The 27,529-nt window shown below is 43.6% G+C and overlaps 1 protein-coding gene across 2 annotated transcripts; it reads right to left on the reverse strand.

Annotated features, from left to right (window-relative positions):
• Window positions 1–725: 725 nt before the first annotated feature.
• Window positions 726–22,837, reverse strand: LOC105568339. 2 transcript variants are annotated; one of them, XM_012023936.1, is made up of 13 exons: window positions 22,496–22,837; window positions 12,162–12,262; window positions 7,683–7,818; window positions 7,501–7,568; window positions 7,143–7,400; window positions 6,638–6,740; window positions 6,076–6,203; window positions 5,736–5,991; window positions 5,581–5,648; window positions 5,428–5,502; window positions 5,044–5,295; window positions 4,710–4,949; window positions 726–4,324 (listed from the first exon to the last, which is right to left on the reverse strand). In XM_012023936.1, exons 2-13 carry the CDS (start codon window positions 12,259–12,261, stop codon window positions 4,197–4,199), a joined length of 1,812 nt encoding a protein of 603 aa, XP_011879326.1. In that variant the 5' UTR covers window position 12,262; window positions 22,496–22,837; the 3' UTR covers window positions 726–4,196. The 2 variants fall into 2 exon arrangements, with proteins under 2 accessions (XP_011879326.1, XP_011879325.1); XM_012023935.1 differs by lacking the exon at window positions 22,496–22,837 and adding an exon at window positions 16,117–16,257.
• Between the last annotated feature and the right edge of the window lie 4,692 nt (window positions 22,838–27,529).

Raw genomic sequence — 27,529 nt, forward strand, 5'->3', positions numbered from 1 at the left:
ATCCTCTCTCGCGCATCCATTCTTTCGCGCGAATGTGACCACCGCACAAGTTGCTCGTTTCCACGCCTTACAAATTACAGCTTACTTTAAAAGTATTAAAGTTACATCGTGTAATATCTGTTTCCGGAATTCAATACAGCCGCATCGACTACATGAGGGGGGGGGAGGCGTCGCGTGTCCACGCTGCGGGGGGGGGTGACAATTTAAATTCGTTTAACACGCGCACGCACAGGGTGTACAGCCGAATCCTATCTTGCCAAAAAGGAAATCGTGCTCTGGGGTGGAAAGCAACCGACCGTTCCTATACTTTTGTGACTCGCGTAAGGCATTAGAAATTGTATATTTAAGGCATCGCTCTGTCGTTTCTGTTTTCGCGCGCGGACGCGCGTAAAGTAACAAGGCCCGTACTATGTCGTAACTATTAGGTCTCGTCTCGAAGTAAAACGATAATTGTACAGTACAACGGAACGCCGACGGTAATCGGTAAAGGTAATGATTAAAATCATGGCGATGAGCTAGGGCGTCTAAAGGCCGCTTCCTGCCTTCGGAGATGACGCTAACGATATATCTATATAAGTAGTTACAAAACTTACGGTAAAGCATATACTCGCACGTACATGGCTACGTTTTCGCTTAACGTGTGTGCGAGGAGGGTGGGGGTGGGGGTGGTAGGATATCGCGACAGGTCGTCCTATCTGTACAAAAATAAGAATCTGTCTTCGTTATTTAAATGCTCCAATATTTAATAATTCGAATCCATACACTTTCGCTCGTCAACAAATCTTCTGAATTCCGGAACAGTCCATTATTTAGAAAATATATGATATATACAGTAAAAAGATGCCTTTAGAGCTTCAGCTTCGTCCGTCCCTTCCCCTTTTTTTTCTTTTGGCTGTCACGTTTGCGCCTAGATGTGATGGATATCACAGAGTTAATGGATGTAGATCCGACTAAAATGTAGTAATAGAATGTGTGTCCGCGTAGATATATGTTCCTCTACACGCTGCCCTTTTCCTATCCGCGTCTCCCTTAATTACGCGACCAGTGGCATGTAAGTACGTGTCTCTGTATGCGTGTCTATATATAAGTATATATATATACAAACACACACACACACGTTTATAATGAATAAAACTTTGTATATGTACATGTTTCGGTGTGTCGTTTGAGAAAAATATAAAACTATTGAGGCTCGCGTGATAGACCGTATTTTTCTCGGTTCCCTTTCCCGTTCGTGATATCGTATAGGCTTACCACGCTATTATCTCTACTTGGTACTCGAATCGGTACAAACGTCGTGGACGTACTCAGGATGCGTTCTAGTTTGAACGTCTAGGCTTTTGTTGTCTACGCTTCCGCGAAGCCGGCCGTTGGCCCTAACATTGCCAAATGTTACACTGACATCTTTAACCCTCGTTAGGCGTTCATTTCAAAAGTCAAATTCGCGACGTTCGGGTCAACGCTAATTACAGTTTTACCTATAAAATTTGGACGAAGTAACGATTTCCATTGTACTCTTATGTGTTCTATTATTATTACGTTAGAGTGACAAAATTAACATTTTGGATTACACTCAAATGAATTGCAAAAAGAAAGAGTCAAATTGACCCCAACGTTCTACGAGGGTTAAATCTTAATGTTTTAGTCACGTTACCTCTCCGACCAAAGTTTTGGGAGTAAAATTTTCCATTTTAATACCATCTACCTGTCGCAAAAATGAATGTTTTCGAAACACCAAATAAATTGCATCTTCGCGATCAAGTTCTCGCGCCACCCGAGTCTGTGTGTGTTATGAAGTTACATTATTACGGAATGTAGAGATAGGATGATACAAATGTGTGTAAGGTTACTCGAAGTCGACCGATTAACACGGTATAATTTACCGTCGGACCGTAAGTATCTTCATTAGCTCGTTACGCTATCTTAATTCATGAAAATGTCGAAGAAAAATAGCACGCGAAGTACACGAGTCCCAACCGCCAGTATTTGTACAGCGCGCGCGGATCCCGCGCTGGAGATCCGTGCGCGTATCAGGCTGCCGAAAAAATGTATCACCCGGCGTTTCCACAGAGGAAATCCCCTTCGTCGCGATATACATATTCAGCGTGAATCGAGACGTGACGACACCGCGCATTCAAATTCGACGCGCATCGGATCGATGATGATAACGAGAAACGTGATCAATCTATTCCGACATCCACTAACTCTATGCTAGAGATGCATAAGCAACTATTCGCGCGCAACTAGTACAAGTCTTAATGCGTCCGCAGATGTACCACACTCGCTCGCTTTAGTGATTAACCCTTTTATGACCATTGAGACATACAAGTCCCGTTTACAGTTTTTATCTCTCTGGTTCCTAGCCAAAGAATCAGAGGAACCACAATTAGTGTCCTATTTATAGTACATGCTATCATGGAGGGGACATGTATAGGTAACTATTTCACTGAAGAAACGTTTGTTTGCGCCAGATCACTTAAAAAGTTAGATAAAATTGAAAAAGTTTTAAAACGGCCTAATGATTCAGTATGCGTTCTATTACCGAAAAATATTATATTAATAAAAACTTAACAACGAGAAGTGACTCGGTCACGAAAGGGTTAATAACATTGACCGATGTACAGTGTTATACAAGTTTCTGAACGTAAGGGTAATTTGTGTCTTTACTTTTTCTAAAGACGCAACAAAGTTATTAATCTTGAAAAGCTATTAATTCTAGAGCGGAGAGTTATGGTAATTTTTGAAGAAGGTATCAAGGGAAACTTATCTCTTGCCTGTTCTACGTAACTTTAAAAGATTGACATATTTTAATAAAATTATTCTGTGTATCTCTCTTGACGGAGTTGAAAGTTTAAAACTTAAATTTTACTATTAGAAGCCTAGAATTTTCCTCGTTAATTCCAGCTTCGATCAATTTTGTGTTTATATCACAAATTTTAGGAAAATTGTAAGATATCTTTCATTAATCCGCCGATCCGTGAGTTCGTCTTACAATTAGTTTACAAACTTGTGTGCAGCAATAACACGTAGCGCGAGTGTCGTACTCTCGCGGATCTCCTATTGCGAGGCCAGACTCGAGAATATCCTTGAAAACGCACGCTTTTCCAGTGACAAAATGCAATATCGTGTGAGCGGTATACTTGCTATACTCTTTTAAAAACAGTCTTTATACAATATCTCAGTTATGTTATGTACAGTTGTATATGTACTAGCTAAGGGATAAAATCTATTTGCTATACGTTACGTTAGATCAGAGTATGAATTCAATCTGTCGAACTGTTAATTACATAGCAATATCCCAATCTTTACTCGAAAATAATCCAATTGAAATCTCGATTACTTATACCCTGGTCGTATTTACAGTAGCGCGATGGTACTTAATAATGTACATGAGTCTTCGAGCTTAAATGCTCAGAAGTGGTCGTGATTCGAAGCTGCCCCGTTAATTGCATACACCTTCGTAATTTCGAAAGTATATCGGGACTAGGTGGTATTTCAAATACGTTATATGGCGCAAATATTTGAGATACGAAATATCATTTCGTTATCTTACAGCCTGAAGCAAAATTTTCAAGAATATCTTTTGTATTTTGTTTTTCAGCCCCATTTTTCAACAGTATTTCAAGAGTATTTGAAACATATAGTTTTCATAGAATATTTCTGCATTTGAAATACATATTTATGATGGTTTTTGCCTAGTCCTGAATATATCATCTCGATTCTCTTTTACACAGAATTATACAAGAAACAAAATAAACAATAACAAAAATTAGTCGAGAACTGTAGTAATTAATCGACAATTCAGGCAGTACGTAGCTAATAAACGTTGTATCGGAAACACTAGTAATCTAGAGTTTGGTCACTCGTTTAGAATACCAGTCTGCGATAAATTACAATAAGTAGTGTATGTATAAAAAAATAATCTGCGAACGTGTATAAATCGTTCCATTTTCAATTGGGGACTATCGTAATCACCGATTTACTAATTAGGCTGTTTCAACGAAACGGAAATTAATATTGTCGGTAATGGCCGTTTAGCTGCACATTTCCCACCTCTTACTTACGTATCGACAGCCCATCGATCGGTCAATAGCTATCAAACTGTTTGAGCTATATACACTTCCAGAAACACGCAATACCTGAGAGTTCGTGCTGGAAATTACAGTACTTTGACAGTCTTACATAATAGCTGCAGATCATCTCGAAAGTAATACGCGTGGCGTATTAATAGCGGCGTAAGCTGCTATATGTAAGATAAACAGAAGCTGGGACAACGATGGAGCGGATGCTGCGTTTGAAGCCTTCATTAAGTCCTCGCACACTCCTGCAACAGAATGCGAATGTTGAATATTTATACCGCGTTCACTTAGCATGCATTTAAACCTAACATAGTGTAGTACATCCTGAAACTAAAGTGAACTATGGTAAACTGTTGTAATTATCTCGTTATTTTAACGACCGAGTTATTCCAATGAGATACTGCCTGATTATCTTAAATGCTATTACTTTGTTATCTAATTAATTGTTGCAATATTGAACATCTCTTTTTATATGCAACATAATTTTCGCTAAATCATATCCCAACATCGAATACAAGCGCATAAATTTTGGTAGCCAAAGTTTTTCCTTCCCAGTTTTCTATGCGCGAAATTACCTATAATTTTTTCCTGAGCTTCAATCGCACGAAAATATCGTATTCTTGTGATTACCTTGATTCGACAGTTTATACGTCCACTCATCCTTGTCTTCTCTTTGACAAGTACGCGATGGCGTCGACAGCCATAACTCTTTTTCCTGTGGCTTCTGTCTACCGCCTCTATCTCTGACACCTTCGAAAAGCATAGAAAAACAGAACGTTTTTCCCGGGCTGCCTGGAACTTCTGAATTTCGTTGCGACGCTATCGTGTACCACATTCCTTTCTCTTCCCAGCTGCCGTGACAAGAATAGGCTGCGAAAATATATCGCGTCCTTAAGTTTTTTGGTCTTTATATGCGTCGCTTCTTATGAATTCTAAAAAGTGGCGAATGTACGTTCGTACTTACCAATCTTCTCGTGTTCGCACGTGTTGCCGATTATTATCTCGGCTTGGTCGGACGAGGTGCAGCCTACTTGAATATCCGTCTTCCTGCATTCTTCGTCTTCGACGTTGTCCGGCCAAGTCCGCCTCTTGGTCGTCCTCGACAGACGTCGCTGCTGTCTCGACACACTGGCGGACAATGCATGCGACAACGGAGCAAAATTCATAATCTCGTATCGTCCTGAATTGGGACATCTTCTCTGATGCAAGGACGTGGCTGTAAAACGTAAATAGACGTGATTTGCATACGTTTTGCTGCTCACCCACTAACCCGCGATATCACAACGAAGCGCACAGGTGTTCTATATCAATATTTATGAGGGACGACACAACGTGGATTAGCACTTACTTATTAAGGTCGTGTACGGCATCGTGGAGGGATCCGAGATCGAGCACGCCTCGTCCGGCATAATCGCCTTTTGATCTGCAATAAAAGCGAAAAACCCGTTTCGAATGTCTTGTTGCGTCACGACGGCTTATTAATGCCAAAGTATATACTCACCTGACTGCTGTATCTCGATGATATTACTGTCTCTTTTGTGGAATATCATGCAAATGTAACCAATGTCGCTGCAATCATAAGAATAGATCCAAGCAACTGTGATGTATGTTAAAAATTGCGCGAGAATTCGCGATTTGAGGTGAGAAATCGCTTACCAGCCGCTGGTGACGTGAGCGACGAGTTTCACTTTATTCCCTTGCATGTTGTCGTTCGGGTACAGCTTCTCCAAATTGTGACAAACGATTTTTTCCTCGTGGACGGTTTCGCCGCCGGTACTCTGCGCTTGTATCTTTACTCTCAGGGTAGCGTTCTTGTTTGTGAAGTGATAGCTTTTCGTGCCATTGAGAGAGTGCCAGTCATGGTGTTGAGTTACCCAGACCGGATATTTGCATCTACCGTGCTCTTTGTCGACTGTTAACAAAGGGAACAATGCGAAAATACAAAGAATGCCATAATCATTTGTGATCTTGAAAGACATTTCGCTCGCACAATTACCTTTATTAAGTTTTATGGTGGGTGAACCTTCGGAAACTGTGGTTAGGCCGTTACAAGTCGGGTCGCCGGACTGCGCCAGTAAATAAACCATCTTCTGATGATGAAACTTTTCTTCGTATAAGAAACACCTATCGGACGGAAAACGTTTTATATTCGATAAGAATCGTGAAAATTTTTCCAAGATTTCATTATGCTCTTTTGTTCTGTAGTCATCGCGTTTCCATCAGCGTACATATATCTATATATGTATACGCTTCGTGGAGAGGACAGAGAGCTATAGTAATGCTAATAATGGCTATGTGAAAGATGACAAATGAGCGGTTAACCATCTTTTCACCTTACTAAGTCCGACTAAGTCTTTTTATACCATAAACACCGCGACACGAAATGCAACATGCCGAAAACCGCAATACACGAACATCTGGTGTACAGGTGCAATCGACGTAAATAAGCAACTTGATGCGCGCAGTATAGGCATACCGCAACAAAATCGCAACAAAGGCCGTGGCCGTCACGGGGCTTTGGATAGTACGTTACGCGGAATTAAAATAACATGTTTCACCTGTAGGTTTTTGCGTCGCCCAATGCGCTCCTCTCTTTCAAGATTCCCACCAGATATTTATTTCGGCCATCGTTCCAAATGGCAAGGCATTGCAATTCCTCGGCTGCAAATGATCAAAAACTTTACATGTATATTTCATAAAGAAACAAAACAAGTTTAAGACACGAACTATTTATATTTCGAGTATTTGAAACGAGTATACAGACTTTTATATCTTAGTAGAGCATCTAATAGAATCGCGTGAAACTAAAACATACATTTTATGAAATCTATAAAAAAGTTAAGCTAATATAAACTAAATCAAATATTGTTCTACTTGGCGATTTGCAATAACACACATATATCTTCACTCGTGATTGCATTGAACTCTATCTGCGATATTAACTGCTGACAACGCCAGTATGCTAAAGTATTTCATACACGCGCTGTAGAAAGTAATAAAATGAAGTATGGCGAACTAAATCGACTCGACGCGGACACAATGCTTTTACATTGGTTAACTCACTGTTGCTCTCGGTCCCCGCAACGTCCGGACAGGCCTGGTACTTGAGGAGGAGCTTGCTCTCGTCGGTACACTTCTCCGCGAGGCTTATAGGCATGGAACACTCGCCGTAACCCCGATTATACGTGAACGTGAACGACGCACCGCTGAACGGGCAAGATATCGGTTTCGAGTTGACGCGGAACATCGAATAGAGCGTGTCGTCCGAGGTAATCGTCTGGCACATCTCCTCCAAACCTGCCCGATCCCGAGGGCACCAGCCTGAGAAAAATAGTCGCCGGGTCAGCTTTTTAATCCCTTCTTGAATCGGCCTTAAAATTTTATACCCAAACACCGGTGAACTCGGATACAATGAACGTACCTTCGCGATACTGAATAACGTTCTCATGGCGTCCGTTGATGATCATACACTGATAACAATTTTCGCCGCTGAAACGATAAAAGCAAACCTTTCATTATCAACGGCAAAACGGAATAGTTTGCGCGATTGAACGCGCGCGATGACTGAAGTATTCTTCGCGGCTTAGATGAGCAGGTACTTACGGATTATAGACGATGTATTTGTCGTCCGTTCTTTCGATGCACGTTCGTTCCCCGAGAACGGTCGTGTTTATGACAACTGGGGACTTGCCGTACTGATACCATTCCCCCGACCAATTCGATGGAAACTCACAAGCTCCTGAAACGTAAAGTGCCTCTTAATACGCTTCGCGACGATGGGTCTTGATGTACTCTAGCTAATCATTTCGCAGTTACAAATCGGACAAACCGACGCCAATTTGGATTTTTGCGTCAATGGGAAATTTTTCATCAATTCTTCTTAGCGAGAAAAGACTTCGCTAGACTTAGCCGTGATCTTTCTGAATCGAGCTTTACGTATTAAACTGCGTAAGAATGAACTAGACTCCGGAATTAATTTAATAGAAACTAAAAACTTGGCTTTTACGTTGTATCGCGTATCTCTTTCCACACTGAGAAAAATGCTTCGATTGTATCAACAAGACATGTACGATAGAATGTACTTTGGCTAAACCAAACAGAATTTCTAGTTGGCACGATAGGGCTCGATATTTCATAACCAGAAGTTTGCTAGACTTCACTACACATCTGGTAAATCCTGAAGGAATTCTGATTCGTCCTTCTTCTAACAGACGACTGGTTGAATCCACCAGATTTTTTTGCAGTGTACCATTTATCAAAATACTGGGTGTATTACAATGCAAATCTCGCGAATTGCAAGTGTACCTTCGATTCACTCTCTGTAAGAGAGTTCGAAACTAAATAGATCCCGGTACCGAATCGCACTTTGTTCTACACGGTACAATCGAGTAAATTGTAAAAACAGCCGGATCGTTGACTCGTTCGTTGAAAGGATTCTTTTTCGACAAGAGGAGAGAGATCAGTTCCTTTTCAATCAGAGTCCACATTCATTCAGGTGAAGAATCCAAAAGCGAAGGCTCTCGCTTGATTGGGAGAATTAAGTGGCTCCACGTGGTCGGGGCTTTCATTAAGTGGCGCGGACGATTAGAAAATTGCTATCGGGTCCAATACAACACGATTACTGCGGTCGGGGCGTGAGACCGTACGCCGAAGAAGGGGGACTGTGCGTCGAGCTGCGCGTTGCGTGTGCATGGCGAAGCGACGAGCAATGCTCGGAACGCGCGAGTTAGAAAAAAAAAGGACAGAGAGAGAGAGAAAAAGTTAACGACACGCGGTCCGCGTTACCCGTCATTTTCCCAGCCTTCGTCGCCTGTTTATCTTAGTCACCGGCCCGCCAAGCGACGCTATTTAGCGAGTTCTAATGAAAAGTTGCCAGACAGGACGAGAATGCTCTAGCGGAAAGTTTTCAGACGCGCGAGGCAGAATGGAGCAGACTCGGTGCGGATGATCGAATGCCTCCGCTCCGGCGCGGTTATAAATGGCAAAAGAATATCATTAAACTTCTCAAACGTTTCGCGATCCGTTTCGCCTCGATGAAACCCAATCTTTATTTGCCGGAATATTTCGGCAGTTTAAACGTACGATAAATAAACGTTGAATGTAGCGTCCAACGTGGGATATGAATGCATAGCCGACGTCGGCGTCAGCTCTCATGAATAAACAATTTTATAAAATGGAATTTATCAAGTTGCCCGCGCAAGGGGGAGATCCGTGTATGAGACATTTTTGCGGGCCGCGGTCCCCCCCCCCCCCCTGGGGTTTCGGGCGATAAACGCACTTGGGCGAAGGGTTGAAGCGCGTCCGAGCGCGTTCGACAGCGCGTATATTTACCGGCTCGCGATGTTTGGCGCGTTCGATCGAACGTGCGTACATTTCGGGGTGGCTGCTTGCTCGGCGGTGCGCGAGCGATGGCGAATGTCAGAAATAGCCGGGAAGAGGGCGGAGGCGCGGAGGGTGCGCGAGGGGAAATGGGATACACACGCGACAGCGTCTACGGGGTGTCCCAGAACCGATCCGGCCTTTAATATTAATGACGGGCACGTCGACGAAAATGGAGTCGGCGTTTCCCCGTGGGGGTGTTTCGTAGGCGGCCATTACCCGTAACAGTCGACATAAGTCGTCTCTAATTAGAGCTCTAAAGTGTTTCGGACGCCGGGGGAGCAGCAACGCGCTCGCCTTCGCACCGTTCAATTGAACATTCGCGCCGGTCACTCAGTCCGCGGCGGAGGCGCGAGCCTTCGATAAGAGATCGCCCGGAAGTTATCACCCTCCCAACCTCGCGCGATTCGGCCCGGCTGCGAGGGGGGTTCTTGGACACCTTGTATGCTAAGCGCGGTGCGCGCACGTGCGTCGCGCGCGAACCGAGCAGCCAGCAACGTGGAACGCTGGTACAAGCGACAAGGAGGAAGGGCGAGGAGGAGCGTCGACCGTTTTAGACGCGCATCTTTCGTCGAAGGAACATCATTTATCTCGACGTGGTCGGGAGTGAGGGAAGAGAGGGTGGTGTCTCCTCCCTCTGGTCCCCCTCCCTCCCTCCCTACCTCGATCTCTTTCTCTCTTTCTGTCTCCTCTCGCGATCGTCTTCGACGAGAAGAAGCGGCGACAGATACCGCAGGCGCGCGGACAGCCGCTCGACAGGCGCGACGGCGGTTTTGTGCGTCTCGCGTCTCTCTGCTCTTTAACAGCTCTTTTTGAGAGAGGCCCCGCGGGCAAGGCGCGAAGCTGTGGAGGAGCAGGGAAAGGGACCACTCGTTAACGAGCTAACGAGCCCCCGAGTGCGCGGCGCGGACGAGAGCCGCGAGTCTCTTGCGCGCGCGAAGAGCCGAAATCGGATGGAGACGCGAGACGAGGGAACCCAAGAAGACGACTTAACCCGGGGAAACATGACGGATGGGCTTCCTCGTAGCGGAAATGGAGTGTCCGCATTTAAATATATTCCTTTTATACAATGTGTTAAACGCGCTTCTCTCGTGCACGTGGCCGCGAGAGTCCTTTGTGGGACCGCGTTGACTACCCCTTTAACGGGAACGCGTTATTAAGAAAACGGGGGCGGAGGGGAGGGGGCTTTTTCTCGAGGACAGGCCGGGTTCACAAGTGAAGCTGAGGAATCTGGTGAATATCATATTGAAATCAAGTTGAGGTCATGTGCATATCAACTTGATATTCAAAAGATTTCATTATGATTGGAAAATAAAATATTCTGTAGATGTCCACGATCTAGTCATATTTCAATTGATATCATATTAAAGTCGATTTAACATTTCCATCTGTCGACTCGACTTGAATATATCTTCTAGATGTCAACTCAATCATCATTAATTGGTCGACATTGACATGATATCTTCTATACGTCGAATTGGTATGTAGAGGAAAGTCCCATATTATGAGACAAGCTTCTAATAAATTAACAGGCATCGTCTGTTGGTTCCACCATGAATTTATTGCTCCTGGAGTGAAGTTTGTTTAGTGGAAAGTTTACTGTTAGATCATGTAATCGTTGCAAGAAGATTTGTGATTGAATTTGGACGTTGAAAACCTACTGTCTCATGTTAGAATCCCATCTCATAATAGAGGACTTTCCTCTATGCATCTAATAGTCGACTGTACGTCAATAAGATATCGACAAAGTATTATATTATACGGATCTTCGTACGAAATTAACGAAGAATCTAGTCGTCATCGAATCAAACGGTCCGAAAAATCATGATCGATTTGTTCATCGACTTGTGAACCTGGGGAAATCGTCGTGCAAATTTTTCGACCGCGTCTTAAGACAACTTCGCCCTGGCAAATTCTTAAAATGCGATTACCAGGCTATTCGGTATATGAAATTTTGACGGGGCAAAATGACAAAAGGCCCGCCGTTCGCTGAAACGCCGAATTAAACTCTGGCAGGAAATAAATCATTTCGCTCTTAAACAAAAAATACTTGCCATTCATCAAATGCGTTTATTTCTGAATATCGCGAAATTTTCCATGACATTTTTACGCAGGTGGAATTAATAAAAACATTCCAATGATTAATATTTCGTATTTTTTTTTATCATACGAGACCGGCAATAAAAATATAAGCAATATAAAGCGTTCAAATTCCGAGTTGATATGAATTTATTTCAGAGCGCCGTCCGTAATTGTCCGAATAACTTTCGCGAATTTCGCGAGGTTTCGGCCGCTATCCTCGGCTCTAGAAGAGAACCGAGGTAAAGCAGATATGCCACTCTAATGGCGGCCCTCAAAGTAGCATTATCAATGGATGCTACGTGTCATCGCGTTGTACTGGATGATTTCACCCGATAGCACCTGGCACTTAGCGGCGTTACAACAGATCTTTACACCGTCGAGGCCTTTAACATTCTTTAAGGTGACAGCAAACATCGCGATAAGGCGGCATGCGAGGTGAAGACGGGTAGAGTGGCGTTCAAGGGCGCTCGTATAGACGAATAGACGTAATTATTTGCTGTTCCCTCATTGTTCGCGCATTATGAAAGACGGCGAGCGGTGTACGCGCGCGCGTGCGCGCGTACACACGTATTTACACGCGGACAAAACTCTCTCGAACCATTCCATTCGTAGGTGACTCACCGTTTGCCGAGGGTAAATCGACCAGTGGCAGTATCAGCAGCGCCAGCACCGATACCGGGGCGAGTATCCCTTTTCGGCGCGGGAATGCCAGTTCCTGCATCCTGGAAAATATGTACACTTTCATTATACATTAACGTTGAATTATGCACAGCGCGTTTGCGCGCGCGCGGGGGCGAATTTCTGACGCGGGCGGGCGGGCTCGTCGAGACGTCTTACTTCAAAGGAGCGGCTGCGAGTCAGTGTTGGTCTACAACCTTGCTTTAAGTAAGCTGTAAGCCTTAAGCCGTAAGAAATTAGCCAATCACAGACATTTATTCCCCTCACTCTCACCTGCGATTGGTTAATTTCTTACGGCTTAAGGCTTACAGCTTACTTAAAGCAAGATTGTGGACCGGGGGTTACGCGGTGTCTACGATTTCAAGACGTAAGATTTAGGAAATTGATCAATTACAGTAACGCCAAACTCTCTTTTCGCGCGATCGTTTTTTCTTCCTACGCAGTTCTTTCGAAACACTTATGTAGCCTCCAGTGTACAGACCTAGATGTTAATTTCTTGCTGCTTATTTTGCGTTGCAATTCTTGGACAGCGTCACAAGCGACGTAAACGAGGTACAGACCTCTGACTTCTCCTACTGACTCGCGGGCTCGTGGAAGGGACGCAAAATAAGTCGTCACGTACGTTAATTTAATAGTCAAATTTAGTGGCGGGCAACATCTCGTATTGGTGCCGGAGCGAAAGAGATTAGCGAGAGAGCGATCTCAGAATCTCCCGGTGTTTCACTTACAATTAGAACTACACCCACTCAGAAAAAAATTTCCGGATTCAATGGCTATTACACTTGAATGTATCATAAAATAGGATCGATACAGCGCCAATCGTATTTATTATAGAGAAAGGAATATTTTATTCTTAAATGAAAAATGGTAAAACCTAGAACAAAATAATAGTCTTTTGTCGAATATCGTGGTGCCAACTTCGTGCGTTGTAAGATGGAGGGAAAATTTATTCTAAACGCAAGAGTATATAAACTTACATTTATATAGGTTACTCTTGTCTCAATATAGTTATAAGTCAATCTTTTTTAATTCGATAGAGGAGAATAAGAATTATTGATTTTATTTTGATATCGTCTCTTATTTTTAGGCTAAATTTTTGCTAAAAAAGCTTGTGAGAAATACAAATGCGTCAAGAATATTTTTTGTCTCAGTAGCAGAAATTTTTTCCGATGGTGAAATCACTCTTGATTTCATCTTCAGAAAATAGTCGAATTCTCGTGACAACGAACCGAAGATTATAATTATTCTCCAAATAGCTGTATTCTTCATGCACCTTTTTTTAATAACACGACTTGTTTCTTGTACAGAAACCCGTATTTGTTGCGTAAAAAGGGACTTGGGAGTACTGCGTTACATAATATCCTGAAATTATTAACAGTATTATCTTCTGATTGATCACTTTCCTTATTCGCTACGAAAGAACAATTCGTTCGTGAGAAAAAAATTTAGGCGGATTGTGTGAATGCTGCTGTAAAATAATCGTGAAACCTGGGATGGAATCGTAATCTCCTTTTTAAAGGAATAAAGGACTAAGAGCCGCGACAGGGTGTTAGTGTCTAAATATTTCATATTTTTAAATTTATTGCGAAAAATATTACCTCAGCCAGGGTTTGAACCTGGACCTCCTTCTTACTAGGCGGGGGCGTCTCAACCAATTCGACCACCGAGGCATGTGGAAATATTCATCGTAATAAATAGTCTAATGTTCATTCCCGAATACCACTTATCGTGACAGCATATAAAAAAAAACTGTAATATCTCTTCTTAGCTCTGCTCAATATTCGTCCGCATTTGATCAAACAGGAATACGTTGAAATCTTTATCGATTATTTCATTTATAAGAATTTATAAGAATTGTCATTATAATACACACTTAACGGAGAAAACGTATATTACGTGTAATAAAATGCGATATTACTAAAATATGATATTTAAAGAGCGAAAGATAATCCGACGTGGCGATAATCGCGAGTGACATCGCGCGAATATTAAAAGTAGATCGGTACGTAAGTAGCACGAACCACGTGTCTTCGTGACGATAAAGCACGAAGCGCGAACGGTGGGGGGGGTGGGAAAAGGTGATAGATAACCCGAAGTATGGAACAGATAAGATAAGTAGATTAGGTTTATTTACCTCGAAGCGAACGCTTTAAGAGAGGAGAAAGAAGAGGAACCAAAAATAGCGCACGGAGTGTACGTCGGGAACGGTATTGATTGGGCGGTGAGATAAATAACGAAAAATAAATATAAATTAATATACGAGAAAAATAAAAAATCGCGCCGATAGACAAAAATCCGGAAAAATAACCGTCTGAATTGTGGTAGGCGAATAGGTAAAAAAAATTAATAAATGTATATTATTAGGGCTCTGATGATAGACATCTAAGTTAACAAGCAGAAAGGGGCAATGAGAGCCAAACGCCAGGCGTTAGGTGCGAATATTAGATTTAATGTTTAATTGAGCAAGTCCAACGTTTCGATCATCATATGCGATCCTTATCAATGACAGGTCTTATATATATAATTGTGTCGCAAACTTGAAAGACATAACATAAATTATCTAATGTCATCAGCAGTACTGTTTATTGCGATAAATATTACCATATGCCTCGGTGGTCGAATTGGTGAGACGCCCGCCTAGAGTGTAGGGAGGTCCAGCTTCAAACCCCGGCTGAGGTAATATCTTTCGCAATGAATTTCTTTAATTAGAATTTGCCAGCCTAGAGTCGTCTAGCAATTTTCTACATTGGTTAATCATGCATTCGCGTTAAGTAATTCTTTATGTTACATACAAATTAGTTCATAATGCAACAAGAGTAGAGCAATTCAGCGTGATCGTTGAGGAAGGCAATACGAATCGTTAACTTTGTGTAGAGATGAAAAAAGGGAGAAAGTTTCAGTAAGTTAAAGTAGTTTTATCATTCGAAACGAGAGTGCTCCGTAGGGATAATTAAGTTACCGCGCGCGCGATTAATGAACTCGGTGTTTGATATATTGATTTCATAGCGCGGCCGTTCCGGATTACTCTGCGTCCATCATATTTAATTCATTTCATTAAATTTGCCGAGATACGATTCGCTTGATTTAATCAATGGAACCGGGGCAAGCTTCCCGCGACAACTTTCTGCACGCTACTGCCCAGGTCTAACGTGCGCTTCGAATTCGCCGGAATGAACGTCGGTTATTTCGGCGCCGAAAAACTTGACGACAGTGCGACGCGTCGCGACGCGAAGCGCGTCTCGCCGCGCAACGTGCTACATCACCGCTGTCGTAAATGAATCATGTGCGCTCGATAAAATCAATATGCCGAAAACGGGACGTCCAGCGGCTTTCCGTGAATTAAAGGGACATGTGTCGTGTACCCGCGCATACATTTCCCCGCGTAATTGTTTTCCTTCCACGGCTTGGGAAATCACCCCTTACGTCCGCCGCCAGTAGAGCTGGCTACGTCACGCTGTATGCTTACGGGTATCGAAAACTTAATCAATTGCCGGGTAAGATCAATACGTTGAAACGAGAACGGAACTAATCCCGTTCTGTGACTTGCAGATTAAAGATCCCCGCGTCGTATTGCTGCGCGCGAGAACGTTCTCGAGATAAAGTGTCTCGATAAATCTGAGAAATACAAAGAGGTTGCTCCCCGCGCAATAGCCGGCGATTTCGCGGGGACGCGCTGTTAAAGTCATAGCGTTAAATTTGACTCATTGTCAGCGAGCAGTCGCCGCTGCTCCTACTCGCTAAGTCGTTATTTTTAACCGAGAGGTAAACCGCTGGGGACATTGTGGTGTACAGATGTGCGGCATTACTGGGCATACCAGGCATTTTTGGGGCATTAGTTTTGGCGTTAAGCCTTGCTGGGGCATTTTAAAGATAAAATAAGATAATAAGTAATGCCCACCGGGCATTAGTAGGCATTGGTGTACATGGTCTTGGTCAGCGCTTCACCTCTTGAAGCCCACCAGTTGAAACACCAACCGCGCCTTTTGTTCAATCCATTACATGGTTTCTTTCAATTCCGATGTTTAATTAAATTAACGACATATTGAGTGGGAACAGTGGCGACTCTTTCTCTATCTCTCCGCTTATTGAAATGGATTTAACACTACAAATTTAACAGCGTACACGAGAAAAATTAACGCGCTAATTGCCACGGAAATCACCTGCGAGCTGGATTTTAATTGGCGCGCGTCGCTCCAAGACGCGACCGATGACACAATGTAAAAACGCCAATCAATCGCACTTTCACTGTAATACACGTACGTCCACATACACGCACTACACGCCGATAGCCAGCGAAACGCGGCAGGAAAACGGCTGTCCCGTAAGAAAGCCGAACATATCGTTACACCCGCGCATCCCCGATCGGGCCGCCGAGGGGGCCGGAGATTTACCTTACGTTCGCGAGAGAAGGTCGGCTGCGACCCCGCGCTATCTCGTCATGGATAATCGAGAAGAGGGCGAAAAGGCCCGCGAGGCTGTCCCTCACGTCCGGAGGCGAAAATCCCAGAGGGGAACGGGGAGCGAGGATAAACGCGAGACCGCACCACCGCCGTCGATCGCGCCGGAATGGGAGCGAGTCGCGGGGGCTGACCGTAGGTATAGGAGCGACGAGCATCTCCCGGCGGCCTAGGCTAGAGCCGCCCGAGGCGCGACGCCGAGCGTCCACGTACGTATCGCCACGTGAATGGAAAGAACGGCGGCTGCATTATTTAACAAGGTACACGTGTACCGCTCTGCTTTGTTACGCGACACGATTGGCGACGCGAGTGCGTCGTCCACCTCCGCCTCGCGTACACCGAGATGCGGCGGGACGCGTCAGCGGGTAGCCCATATTCGGACGCGTGCGTTTCTTTTCTTTTCTTTTCACGCACTCGTCACACGCAGCGATCGATCTTATCCCGCGATGCATTCCAGAGAGCGATTTCGCAAGCGGCGGCGCGTCTTCTCGGTTCTCCTTTCTGTTCTTCCGAGCCGATGAGAAGTCGATAAATTCGATAGCATTGTTTTCCAATTCAATTCCGTTTGTTTCGTGGTAAAATGAAGAAATCATTTTTATACGCGGAGAGAATATTTCTCTTAAAGTTGACCCTGAAAATCATGTAATTGTGGGGCATTTCGAAGAGTTTCTTTGAAATTTTACCATGGATACTAATAAAATGTACAGTACAATTTTACAAAATTCATAAAATTCCTCGAAATGTCATATTGTTCCATGGAGTTTCTAGCTTCCATGGAACAACATGGCACGGAAAGAAAAATGTAGCTGCGGTAGCTAGAAACTGCATGTGGCAACCAAATTTTAGTTGTAAAATATGGACAGCTAATATTTAGTTGCGATCGCTAAATATTTTGCTACTGTGCCTATTGTATTAGGTGCGACAGTAAACTGTTTGCTGTGGTTAAAAAATTTACAGTTATGGCAGCAAAATATTTTGAGCAAACCATGATTTGCTACGTTAGGAAACTTTTTTTTTTCAGTGCACGATTACATAATTTTCAGAGTAAATTAAAAAAATTCTCTCCGTGTGCGACTTTCCTCTACTAGTGAAGTGTATGGTAAACTTTGAAAAAACTCACACAATTCTTCGAAATGCCATATTGTCCCACGATTACATAATTTTCAGGATAAATTGTAAGAAAGAGAGAGAGAGAGAGAGAGAGAGAGAGAGAGAGAGAGAGAGAGAGAGAGAGAAGGAAAATATTAATTTAAACGCTTCCAGAAATAGATTCATCAAATATTTTAACGAACGCGTCTAAAAAAATAAATTTTCGTTAAAATGACATTCGCTTAACGTCTATCGGGGGCAACGATGTATTTTATTCTCCATTATCTCAAAAGTTCCATTCGCGAAACTCTTTAAATTACAATAATGTCCTTTCGGTATTGAATTATTCCGTAACTACCGGTGTCTCAACGTCGAAGCAATCGCCATTATTCTTGCCCGTCCTAAAGCGACCGCGGCTGAAACGACACTCGATAGCGGTGGGAGAACCTGTATTACAGGTAGGACTATAATTCTGAGAGGGACGACGAATCGCTAACCATAGTTATTCAACTTGGGCTATCAGCATGATTAAGCGCTTGTGTTAACAACGCGCGGCGGACTTATTCACAAACGGACAAATCACACTTTCTTCCCCCAAACGTTGTTATCGTACGTCGCGCGCAACAGATCGCGGCGCGCCATCGTGTAGTCAGATTTTTCGAAGTGGAGCTGTTTTCATCAATTTGATTGTCATCAATTTGATTCTGATTGTGCAAAAGCCAGTCAATGTATAATCCACGATACCGCCGTACATTTTTGCGCGTCAACGAACCGGCGAATGCCATAAGTTCAAATTGGACGCGGTTATGCGAGATAAGAAGCCAAGTGCCATTTACACGACTTTTAGTCCTGTATTGCAAAACGATCGCACGCGGAGAGAATTTTCTCGTAAAATTCAATCATGTAATCGTGGGACGACGTGGCATTTTGAAGCATTTTGTGAGTTGTTTGAAATTTTACCATACATTTCGGCAGTAAAATGTATATTAGGTATGATTGCTAGTGAAATGTGTGGTAAAATTTAAAAAAAAACTCATAAAATTCTTTGAAATGCCACATTGTCTCACGATTACACGATTTTCAGGATAAATGCGTCAAGAGAAAATTCTCTCCGTGTATGCATATGCGGGTCAAATTCTCTTCTTCTGTCGGCGAGACTTCACACGGGCTGAGCTATTATATTTATCTTAAATGCGACCCGATTATTGATCTCTAAGGTTGCCGCGACTGAGCGTTGAATAAATAAGGAGTAAAGTAAATAAATACCAGACGCGCTACTCCAGTTTCTTACTGACGTAATGCTCGCGTTTATCTCAGGTGGAATATCATTCGTTCAACCTTTATCATCGCTGATTCACAGCCAGTGGCTCGATTGGCGGCGGAGTTCAGCGAGTCTCTTACGTCTCGGATGATGACGAAGGAGGCGGTCTGGTTCGCGTTGTGTACGAAAAATAAAAGCAAACGTTACCTCTGCATTAAAATGACTGCCGCTCCCGTTAATCGCGCGCCTTTTATCGATACGCGTATACGAATCGAGCTCTCGATTCTGGGAATAGCAGTGACGATCATTTATCATATTAAATGGCTCCTCCTCCCCCCCCCCCTAGTCACGATCGCATTAGATTCTAATTAGGGTGCGATCGATGATGACCTTTGACATTCAAAATTTTATGCGGCTCATTCGCGCTGGTACATTTTGTGTAAATGCCGTCGCAAAGTACACACTCGATTATTGATAGAAACAATAATTACGGTACAATTTGACTAATTAGATAATTCAAATATCGTTGATAGAAATTGCAATATAAATAAATTAATTAAATCGCAAACAATAATCGCAATAATAAACGATAGTCCAACAATAGTGTAATAACGAGCTTTCGAGTTGGAGAGACTGGGTATATCTAGAAAAATATTCCACAAGATACACTTGTAAAGAAATGTTCCGCCGTGGTCGCGCAACGATTAATTTCGCCGACACTTCGCAGACACCTAGTAAACGGTGTTAATTACGAATTTCGTGGAAAGTCGCGCGGACTGTATTTTACGGAGGATCTGAAAGATCCGGAGGACTTGCGGTGCGGATAAACTGCGCCCGCATCAGAAAATTAGTCATAATTCATCGAGTCTCTGCCGAGACTCTGCAACGGGAAAGGAAAGAAGAAAAAAAACCGACATTGCAGGACGAAGCTGCTCGACGATCCCAGGTACCTCCCGGCACCCTGAGAATGCCTCAGGGACGGGCCGAGAAGGGAAAACTGTCGACTATATACATATACTACTCGAAACGGGACAAAAGGCAACCGCGGAGTCGAGCCGGTTGCACCAATGTCGGTTAGCCTTTAATCTCTCCTCTGTATCTTTATTATAGTTGCGATTGTGCGATGAGAAGGATTGTGTGTAATAGGGGGAAAGAGGATATCGCTGGCCGATTGAATAGCCAATCAAAGCGATCGATACAGCCGATCAACCCCATGGGACGCCTTGTGCTTTACGACATTAAATCCGTACATTAAATCTGCTCTCCTTAGTTGGAACAATTTAGCACCTTTCTTTCGCTCGAGGTGCGAGTGAACGTCGTAGAAAAAAAAAAGTTGAGGGTGGACGATGCGAAGAGGCGGCGAAAACAATTAAATCTGTTCATCAATTGGATTAATAATTACATGTTTTTTTTTATCGCGCCTAGAGTTTTTCCTCTCCGATTACTCCACTTTTTATTCGCACATTGAACAAATTTCCCTTCCAGTGCAAATTTGATAATTATTTTTCTTGCGACATATGTCAAAAAAGGACAACGCACGTATATTCGTTGAATATCCCTGCGATCGAATCTGCCGTTGAAGCGAGGAGAAAGAAGATTCCCTTCGCTTTTGTGCATTAATTCGTGTCAATTGTTTTTCTCGCAACGTATTTCGTATTCGTTGAATATCTTTGCAACGAAACCTCGTAATGCAATATCGTTGAAGTAAAAAGAGCGAGGTGAGAATCTATCGTCCACCTTTGTAAGTTAATTCGTATTAATTGGTCTTGGATTTTTCAATCGTCTCAAACTTGAAATTCGCGCCTCGCCACTTTCTTAAGAAAATCTCGACTCCGAATTGATCGAAGACTATAAAATGAAAGCCGTGGGCAATCCGGGACGCGCTTGTTTCATTCACAACGGCGGACAATGTAAACGCTGGAGGACTCAGGCCCGGTTTTTCACTTTCTGGTTAACTGTTAACTATAGGTTAGTCGACCCTCTGTCTCTTTCAAATAACGTAGAAAAAAATGGAGGGTCGACTGACTTCGGTTAACAGTTAGCCTTAGGTCCAGTTTTACCGACGTTGTTTAACTTCAAGCTTAGTTTAATTTGTTCGTTGTCTCTTTCCAACTTTTACTTTAAGACGAGACAAACGTGAATTAAACTAAGATTAAAGTTAAGCGATGTTTGGTGAAACTGGGCCCTAGTCACTAGAGTTATTAACTTGTACAAGTAACGACATTCAATTATCTTGTTTCATTCACAACGGCGGACAATGTAAATGCTGGAGGACTCAGGCCCGGTTTTTCACTTTCTGGTTAACTGTTAACTATAGGCGACCCTCTGTCTATTAGCCGACCCTCTGTCTCTTTCAAATAACGTAGAAAAAAATGGAGGGTCGACTGACCTCGGTTAACAGTTAGCCTTCTGTCCAGTTTTACCAACGTTGTTTAACTTCAAGTTTAATTTGTTCGTTGTCTCTTTCCAACTTTTACTTTAAGACGAGACAAACGTGAATTAAACTAAGATTAAAGTTAAGCGATGTTTGGTGAAACTGGGCCCTAGTCACTAGAATTATTAACTTGTGCAAGCAACGACATTCAATTATCACGCTTGAAAGGGACCGGAATTCTCGGTCGAAGCGCCGTGTAGTTCCTTGAATAAAGTGCTGCCGGATACGTCGAATAATTTTTCCCCATCGCGTGTTTATTTCGACTAATCGCTGGCGAAGAAAAGATTCTCTGTGTCGCACGTTTCCTATTGAAAGACGAATCCGCGCCGATGTTTTCCGCCCGGTTGCTGCGTTCGAAAACGCCGCGCCGGTAAATTGTCTCCTAGCAATTGCCCAGGAACGGTCTCACTGCACTTTCAACAATAATAATAAATAGCAAAAACGCGCGAGGCTCTTACGTGGAAGTCCGCATTCCGAAATCACTGCGCGCGCGGTGGGCCCGGAGCGAAGATTGAATTCAGTCCACCGCACGCTCTCTCCAAGGACTAGTCCCTAGTTCTGACCGAACTTTTTTTCATTGTCTACGTTATAGGTAGGACTGTAGAGCGGTTCGCAAATCCGCTAAGTCAGGGTCGACCGTCCGGCTCCAAATCTTCTTTTTTTTTTCCACCTTTCCCCGACAGCTACGGCTAAAGTTATCCCGCGGAGAAGGATCTGGGCCGAGACTAAAAAAACATTCGAAAAAGTATAACCTTCCGAAGCCGGACGGACTCTCCTCTCCCGTTCTCTGTGTAAAAACGTTCTTCAGTGCGCTGCTGCCCGCAAAAACGTTTTACCGTTCCCGTGGCAGCGCGAACGACGTGGGAAAGGCGGCAGCTAATTAAAACGGACCTTCGAAAGGGATAACGATCGAGGCCGGGCGGCCGTCGCCGTCGCCGTCGGGCCAGGATCCTTCGTGTCCCGATCCCCGGTCGCGGGGAGAGTAAACCGGAGGCGCGGGGACGGGGGGGGATAAAGAGCAGGTCTGGCGACTAACCTTGACGCTGGCTAAGTATCCGTCACCGTGGCGAAGACAGCGGCCCGTGGAAGCAATCACATGATGCACTAACAACGTACGCACAGCACGGCCGCGCCGCTCCCGGGTTGGATCCGTCGACGGGGCATCTGCGGTCGGGACGCCGCCGCGCGATCCGTATCGGCCTCGGCACGAGAGTGACAGCAGGGAACGACGTGCGGGACCAGAGGGACGATCCTTCGCGAGCGGCCAGGGCGCTTCTGTCCTCCCTCCTCCCTCCTCTCTCGCCCGCTCGCTCCCTTTCTTCCTCCGTCTCGCTCCCGCCCTCCCGGCAAGGTGTTCCGACGGCGTCGAGGTGCACGGGACCGTAACGGGGCGATCTCGCGAATGCGGCGAACGCCGAGCGCGCGACAGCGGCCGCACGAGGGGGTAGGCGGGGGGGCCGGGGAGGGGGAACGCCTGGTCGCGATCCCCGCGACGGGCCTGCCTTGGCGTCCGGCGTTGACGGAGAGCGCGGGCGAACGTGCACACGGGTTCGGTGACACCACGGTACGCCCGTGCGCGGCGTCGTCGTCGTCGACGTCGTCTCCGGCGGCGACGGCGGCGGCGGCGGAGCGGAGTGGCGGCGGCGGCGGCGAGGCGGACTGTGACAATGGCGGCGCACGACGACGCACGGCGGGTGTGAGCGACGGCGCCGCTAGATGTCGCGACCGGGGCGTCCGATTGTACCGTGAAATAGCGCGCGGGAGTTGAGTTACGATTATGCCCGGCCGTCGGTCCCTTCTGCCTGGGTCGCCCCTGAGCGGCCAATCGCGCGGCGTGCGAGGTGAAAAGGACGAGGGATAATGAGGCCCGGGGCTCCCGGTGAATTTTTCGCCAATCCCCGAAGGAGACGCCGGGCCTTATCTTTTCGCAATGTGTGCGAAAAATGCCCCACTCTCCCGGGCAACCTCCGGCTCCCTTTGTTCCAGTTCTCTTGCCACCGGAACGTACTTTACGACTCCGTTTCATAGAAACTGTATTTTTTTTCTTCTTTTTTTTCCCGTACTTTACGACTCCGAAACGGACCGTTCGGTGCGTTGCGTTCAGGTCGTCTCGCTTAAATCACGAATTCGAGCGACAAAACGGGAACGTTCTTTATTGGGGCGATAAATTAGAGCGGGGCCCGCGTTTTCGGGGTACCGACGCGTCCGGGCGGACGCCTCCGGCTTCGTGTCCGCGCCGCGCCGCCCGAGAGGGCGGCAGCGGAGACGGCAGCGCGAATCCGAACGCCGGGGACGGCCCCGACGCTCGTGTTACAGTTTTGCGTGTAAAGTCGAGTTTAATTTTTGTTGCGACACCTACAGATCTACCTGCGTTAGTAAGACATTTCTTTGAGTGATATTTAAAAAATTGTCACGACACACTGTTGAAAATCGCTGATGCACGAGGACGTGTGTCCGATTGAAACAATTCAATTAATTTATTAGAAACTGAAATATTAAAATCTATATATGCGACAGAGTAAAATTTCTCGAAAAACTGTGTAAAAAGAAAGCTGGATTATGCCGTCGCAATCTACAGTCCATAATAGATTTAAAGCTCTAATGGATTTAAGGTGTTGGTGGTAAACGCAGTTCACAAGTTTCTACAAGTTTCTCTATTTTCTCCAATTTCGATAACAGTCGCCAGGTCCCTAAGCTATTAAAAGACTGGCATCGCAGTCCACAAACTCGGCGATTCGAGCCAAACGCCTTTTTCCGTAATGTGCCATTAAATGTTAAAAAGGGAACGAATTCGACCGTCTCGCGAGGTTCGAGCGCTTCATGAATATTTTGTGGTGGCCACGTGTTTCGCGACATATCAATCCCGCAGAGAGCGAGAACAATTAAGTCTGATCTACGACGTGCCCTTTGCGTCTAGAGACGTTTTATTTTGTGGTCGATAAATACCCCTAAAAATTTGTGCAAGCTGATTAATTGTATATTATACACTGTACAATCGTGCAATTGTCGGCAGATTTTCTAAGCGTTTTGATTTGTTTATATAAAACATAATGTTTCTAGATGCAGAGAGCACATTGCAGAATAGGCTTTACAAACTATACACACGAAATAAAATAAACTGTCTGTATATGTTTCCCTATTAATCCCCAAACCCTTTGACCGATTAGGATCAAATTTTGCATAGTCACTCTCTAGGACTCCGCTGAAAAAATAAGGTACCGTGAAACCTGGACACAGCATTCCTTTTCCCAGATTTAATTCCCTTGACTCTCTGCGACACATAGGTATACCCTCAGAAAGGATTTCCGTTACCGAGACAAAAAATATTCTCGACGCATTTATATTCCTCGCAACCGTATTTAGTATAAAAATGAGACGATATCAAAGTAAAATCAATAATTCTTATTAATCGACAAAAGACGATACACTCCTACTATCATTTTATTCTAGATTTTAGAATTGTTCTTTTAAGATTAAAATATTCCTTTCTCTATAATAAATACGATTGGCGCTATATCGATCCTATTTTATGATACATTCAAGTGTAATAGTATTGGATCCAGAAATTTTTTCGTTGGGTGTAGATGCATGTAAGAAAATCTGAGCTGGTTTAAGCAGGAAAAATTACTTTATAAAAGTATCTAGTTACAGTGACAGTTTTTACGCTAAAAATGTAACTAGTTACAGTTACACTGATAGAAAAATATGTATTTGAAACTATAATTGCATAGTAAAATAATTGTAGTTAGGAATATCATTTTTATAATAATTATTACTATAATATTATAATTTAACTACATTTCTATCATTTACCTTATTAATCACATGGTAAACAAAAGTGAAGTGGTCCTCACTAGAGGGACGGACGGTATAAGACTTTCTCGTAAGAAGAAAACCTCATAGGGTGTTATAAATACGGATAAGTTTATACATTCGGATAATATTACTTATCTTTTCTTTGAAAGAGGCTTTCTTGTGCTATTCTTTATGAGTGCAAAGTGATGTAACCAATAAACATATTGTATCTATATAACTTCTCGTGGTTGTGCATTTCGATACGATCGACGCTCGCAGTATAGTTCGAACCGTACGAAATATCTGTCGGTGACGATAATAAACCGACTATGGGAGGAGTTTTTTTTCCTTTCTAATCTCTGGTCAAAATGACCAGACTGTATGGCCAGGAGCGACGAAAGGTAAGTCCCAGCTGGCCCGACGAAGGAAGACTGAATACGATGAAATAAGTTGATTATATGTATAATTTATATTTCAGCATTTTACTTTTTATTACATTGCCGTGTTTAAGTTTTATGATAACGGCATACATTTAGCGTAAATATCTGCGGGATGCGAAACGAAGAAGATTGGTGTTTGGTTCATGTCGCTACGTCGATTTTTCGCCGAGTTATGGAGTTTTAAAAATCGGGCGCGCGCGCACCATTCATGAAAGAAGGCCGCGCGAATTTTACGCGAGTAGTACTACGTCCCCAAAAAACTGGCATCAAAACATACGAGGAACACCTGTTCGGTAGTAAACATCGCGGCGCGAGACGCCGCGCGAGACGCCGCATATACGCGCCGTCTGCTGCTTCTGAATGAGGATTAAGATCGCGAGTCGATATAATCGTTAATAACTTCGCACAGAAAAATCGTAGGAAGATGATCTTGGTCTCGTTGGAAAGCTAAGATTTCAGCGCTTCTAACGAGATAAGAATGGCTCATCTCGGATTATTAGTTTATGAGGCATTATTGATAAATTCCGAGAAAATTGATTTTGTCCCAAGATCGAGAGTGCGAATTAATCTTTCGATTGGATGAATCTCTCTCACGTCGTGCATTAAATAGCAACACTAATTTATGTTCATTCAATATTCATTTTTCTATATATACACATATGTAATTGCACAGTTTCTTGTTGATAATCCCCTCCTCGGGTACTACCTTGTCGTGGTGGAGGGGCTTAAGTACCCTGAAGGGTTACTCTCTAAAAATCACTCAGTGGTTTATTACTGAAAACAATGAATATTCACTGATTTACAGTAAATATGCACTGATTAATTTTTAGAGAGTACAGACTCTAAAGACGGGACAACCAAAGGTACCCATCGTGTTCGGGAGTGCCGTATAGTATTCGCATTAATAAAGTCATTTCAAAGCTCGTTTGAAAGATATGTAGTCTTTAAATGTCCGTTCCTGTCGATGGCCACACTTCCGAGATTTGGCAGTTTTTGGGACGAGCATCGAGGTCTCGGATAGGCATCGGGCGTCGTCGGAGCATCTTTGAGGTAAATATACTTTTCATTTCGTATAAAATTTATCTTCCTCCTGTCTGTCATTATATCTTACCACAATTAAAAATAATAATTGGAAAGAGATCACTGTTTTAACTTTGTAATTGTATGTTACAGACTGCTGGAAGAGTCCCAGAAGGAGTCCCGAAGGACAACCTGAGTGGAGGAGGAGGCCTCGGAGAGGCTTTAGGCGCCGGCGGAGCAACTTTACGGTAAATATTATTTTTCCTGTTTTGTAAAATTAATGTTTTCCGGTTTATTGTTGAGTCATTTTATTTCACCATAATTTTAAAATAATTAAAAAATTAAGATAAAGTTCTTTTGCGGAAAATCTTTCACGATATTTAAATCTAACTGAATAAAAAGTTAAATACGCGTTGAAATTATATTTTGCAAAATTGGTTTTGTTAAACACTGTTTTTTAATATAAATTTTATATTTGTGTTACAGATAGACAACAACTCCGCTGCTGCGCGTCGGGTCGGTGAGTGCGAATTTTGTTTATTAAGGAAACGAATCTACACCTCTTAAATCGTAGATTGTAGATAGTAGATTGTAGATAGTAGATTGTAGATAGTAGATCGTAGTAAAATATATCTCGTAGATTCGTTTCCTGAAAATGGATAGGTGATAATGATAAAATAATTACGGCATTTAATGTTTTATTTAAAATGTTCAACATATCGGAAATGAGTGGCAGAGATTTTTAGAAGCAAAAATTACGGGAAATATGACTTTGGATTAGTTTATGAAACTTTTCCATTGTCCATTTAAGATTG

The sequence above is a fragment of the Vollenhovia emeryi genome, unplaced genomic scaffold (genome assembly GCF_000949405.1).
Source record: "Vollenhovia emeryi isolate VEMERY1.0 unplaced genomic scaffold, V.emery_V1.0 DF939130.1, whole genome shotgun sequence".
Lineage (NCBI taxonomy): Eukaryota > Metazoa > Arthropoda > Insecta > Hymenoptera > Formicidae > Vollenhovia > Vollenhovia emeryi.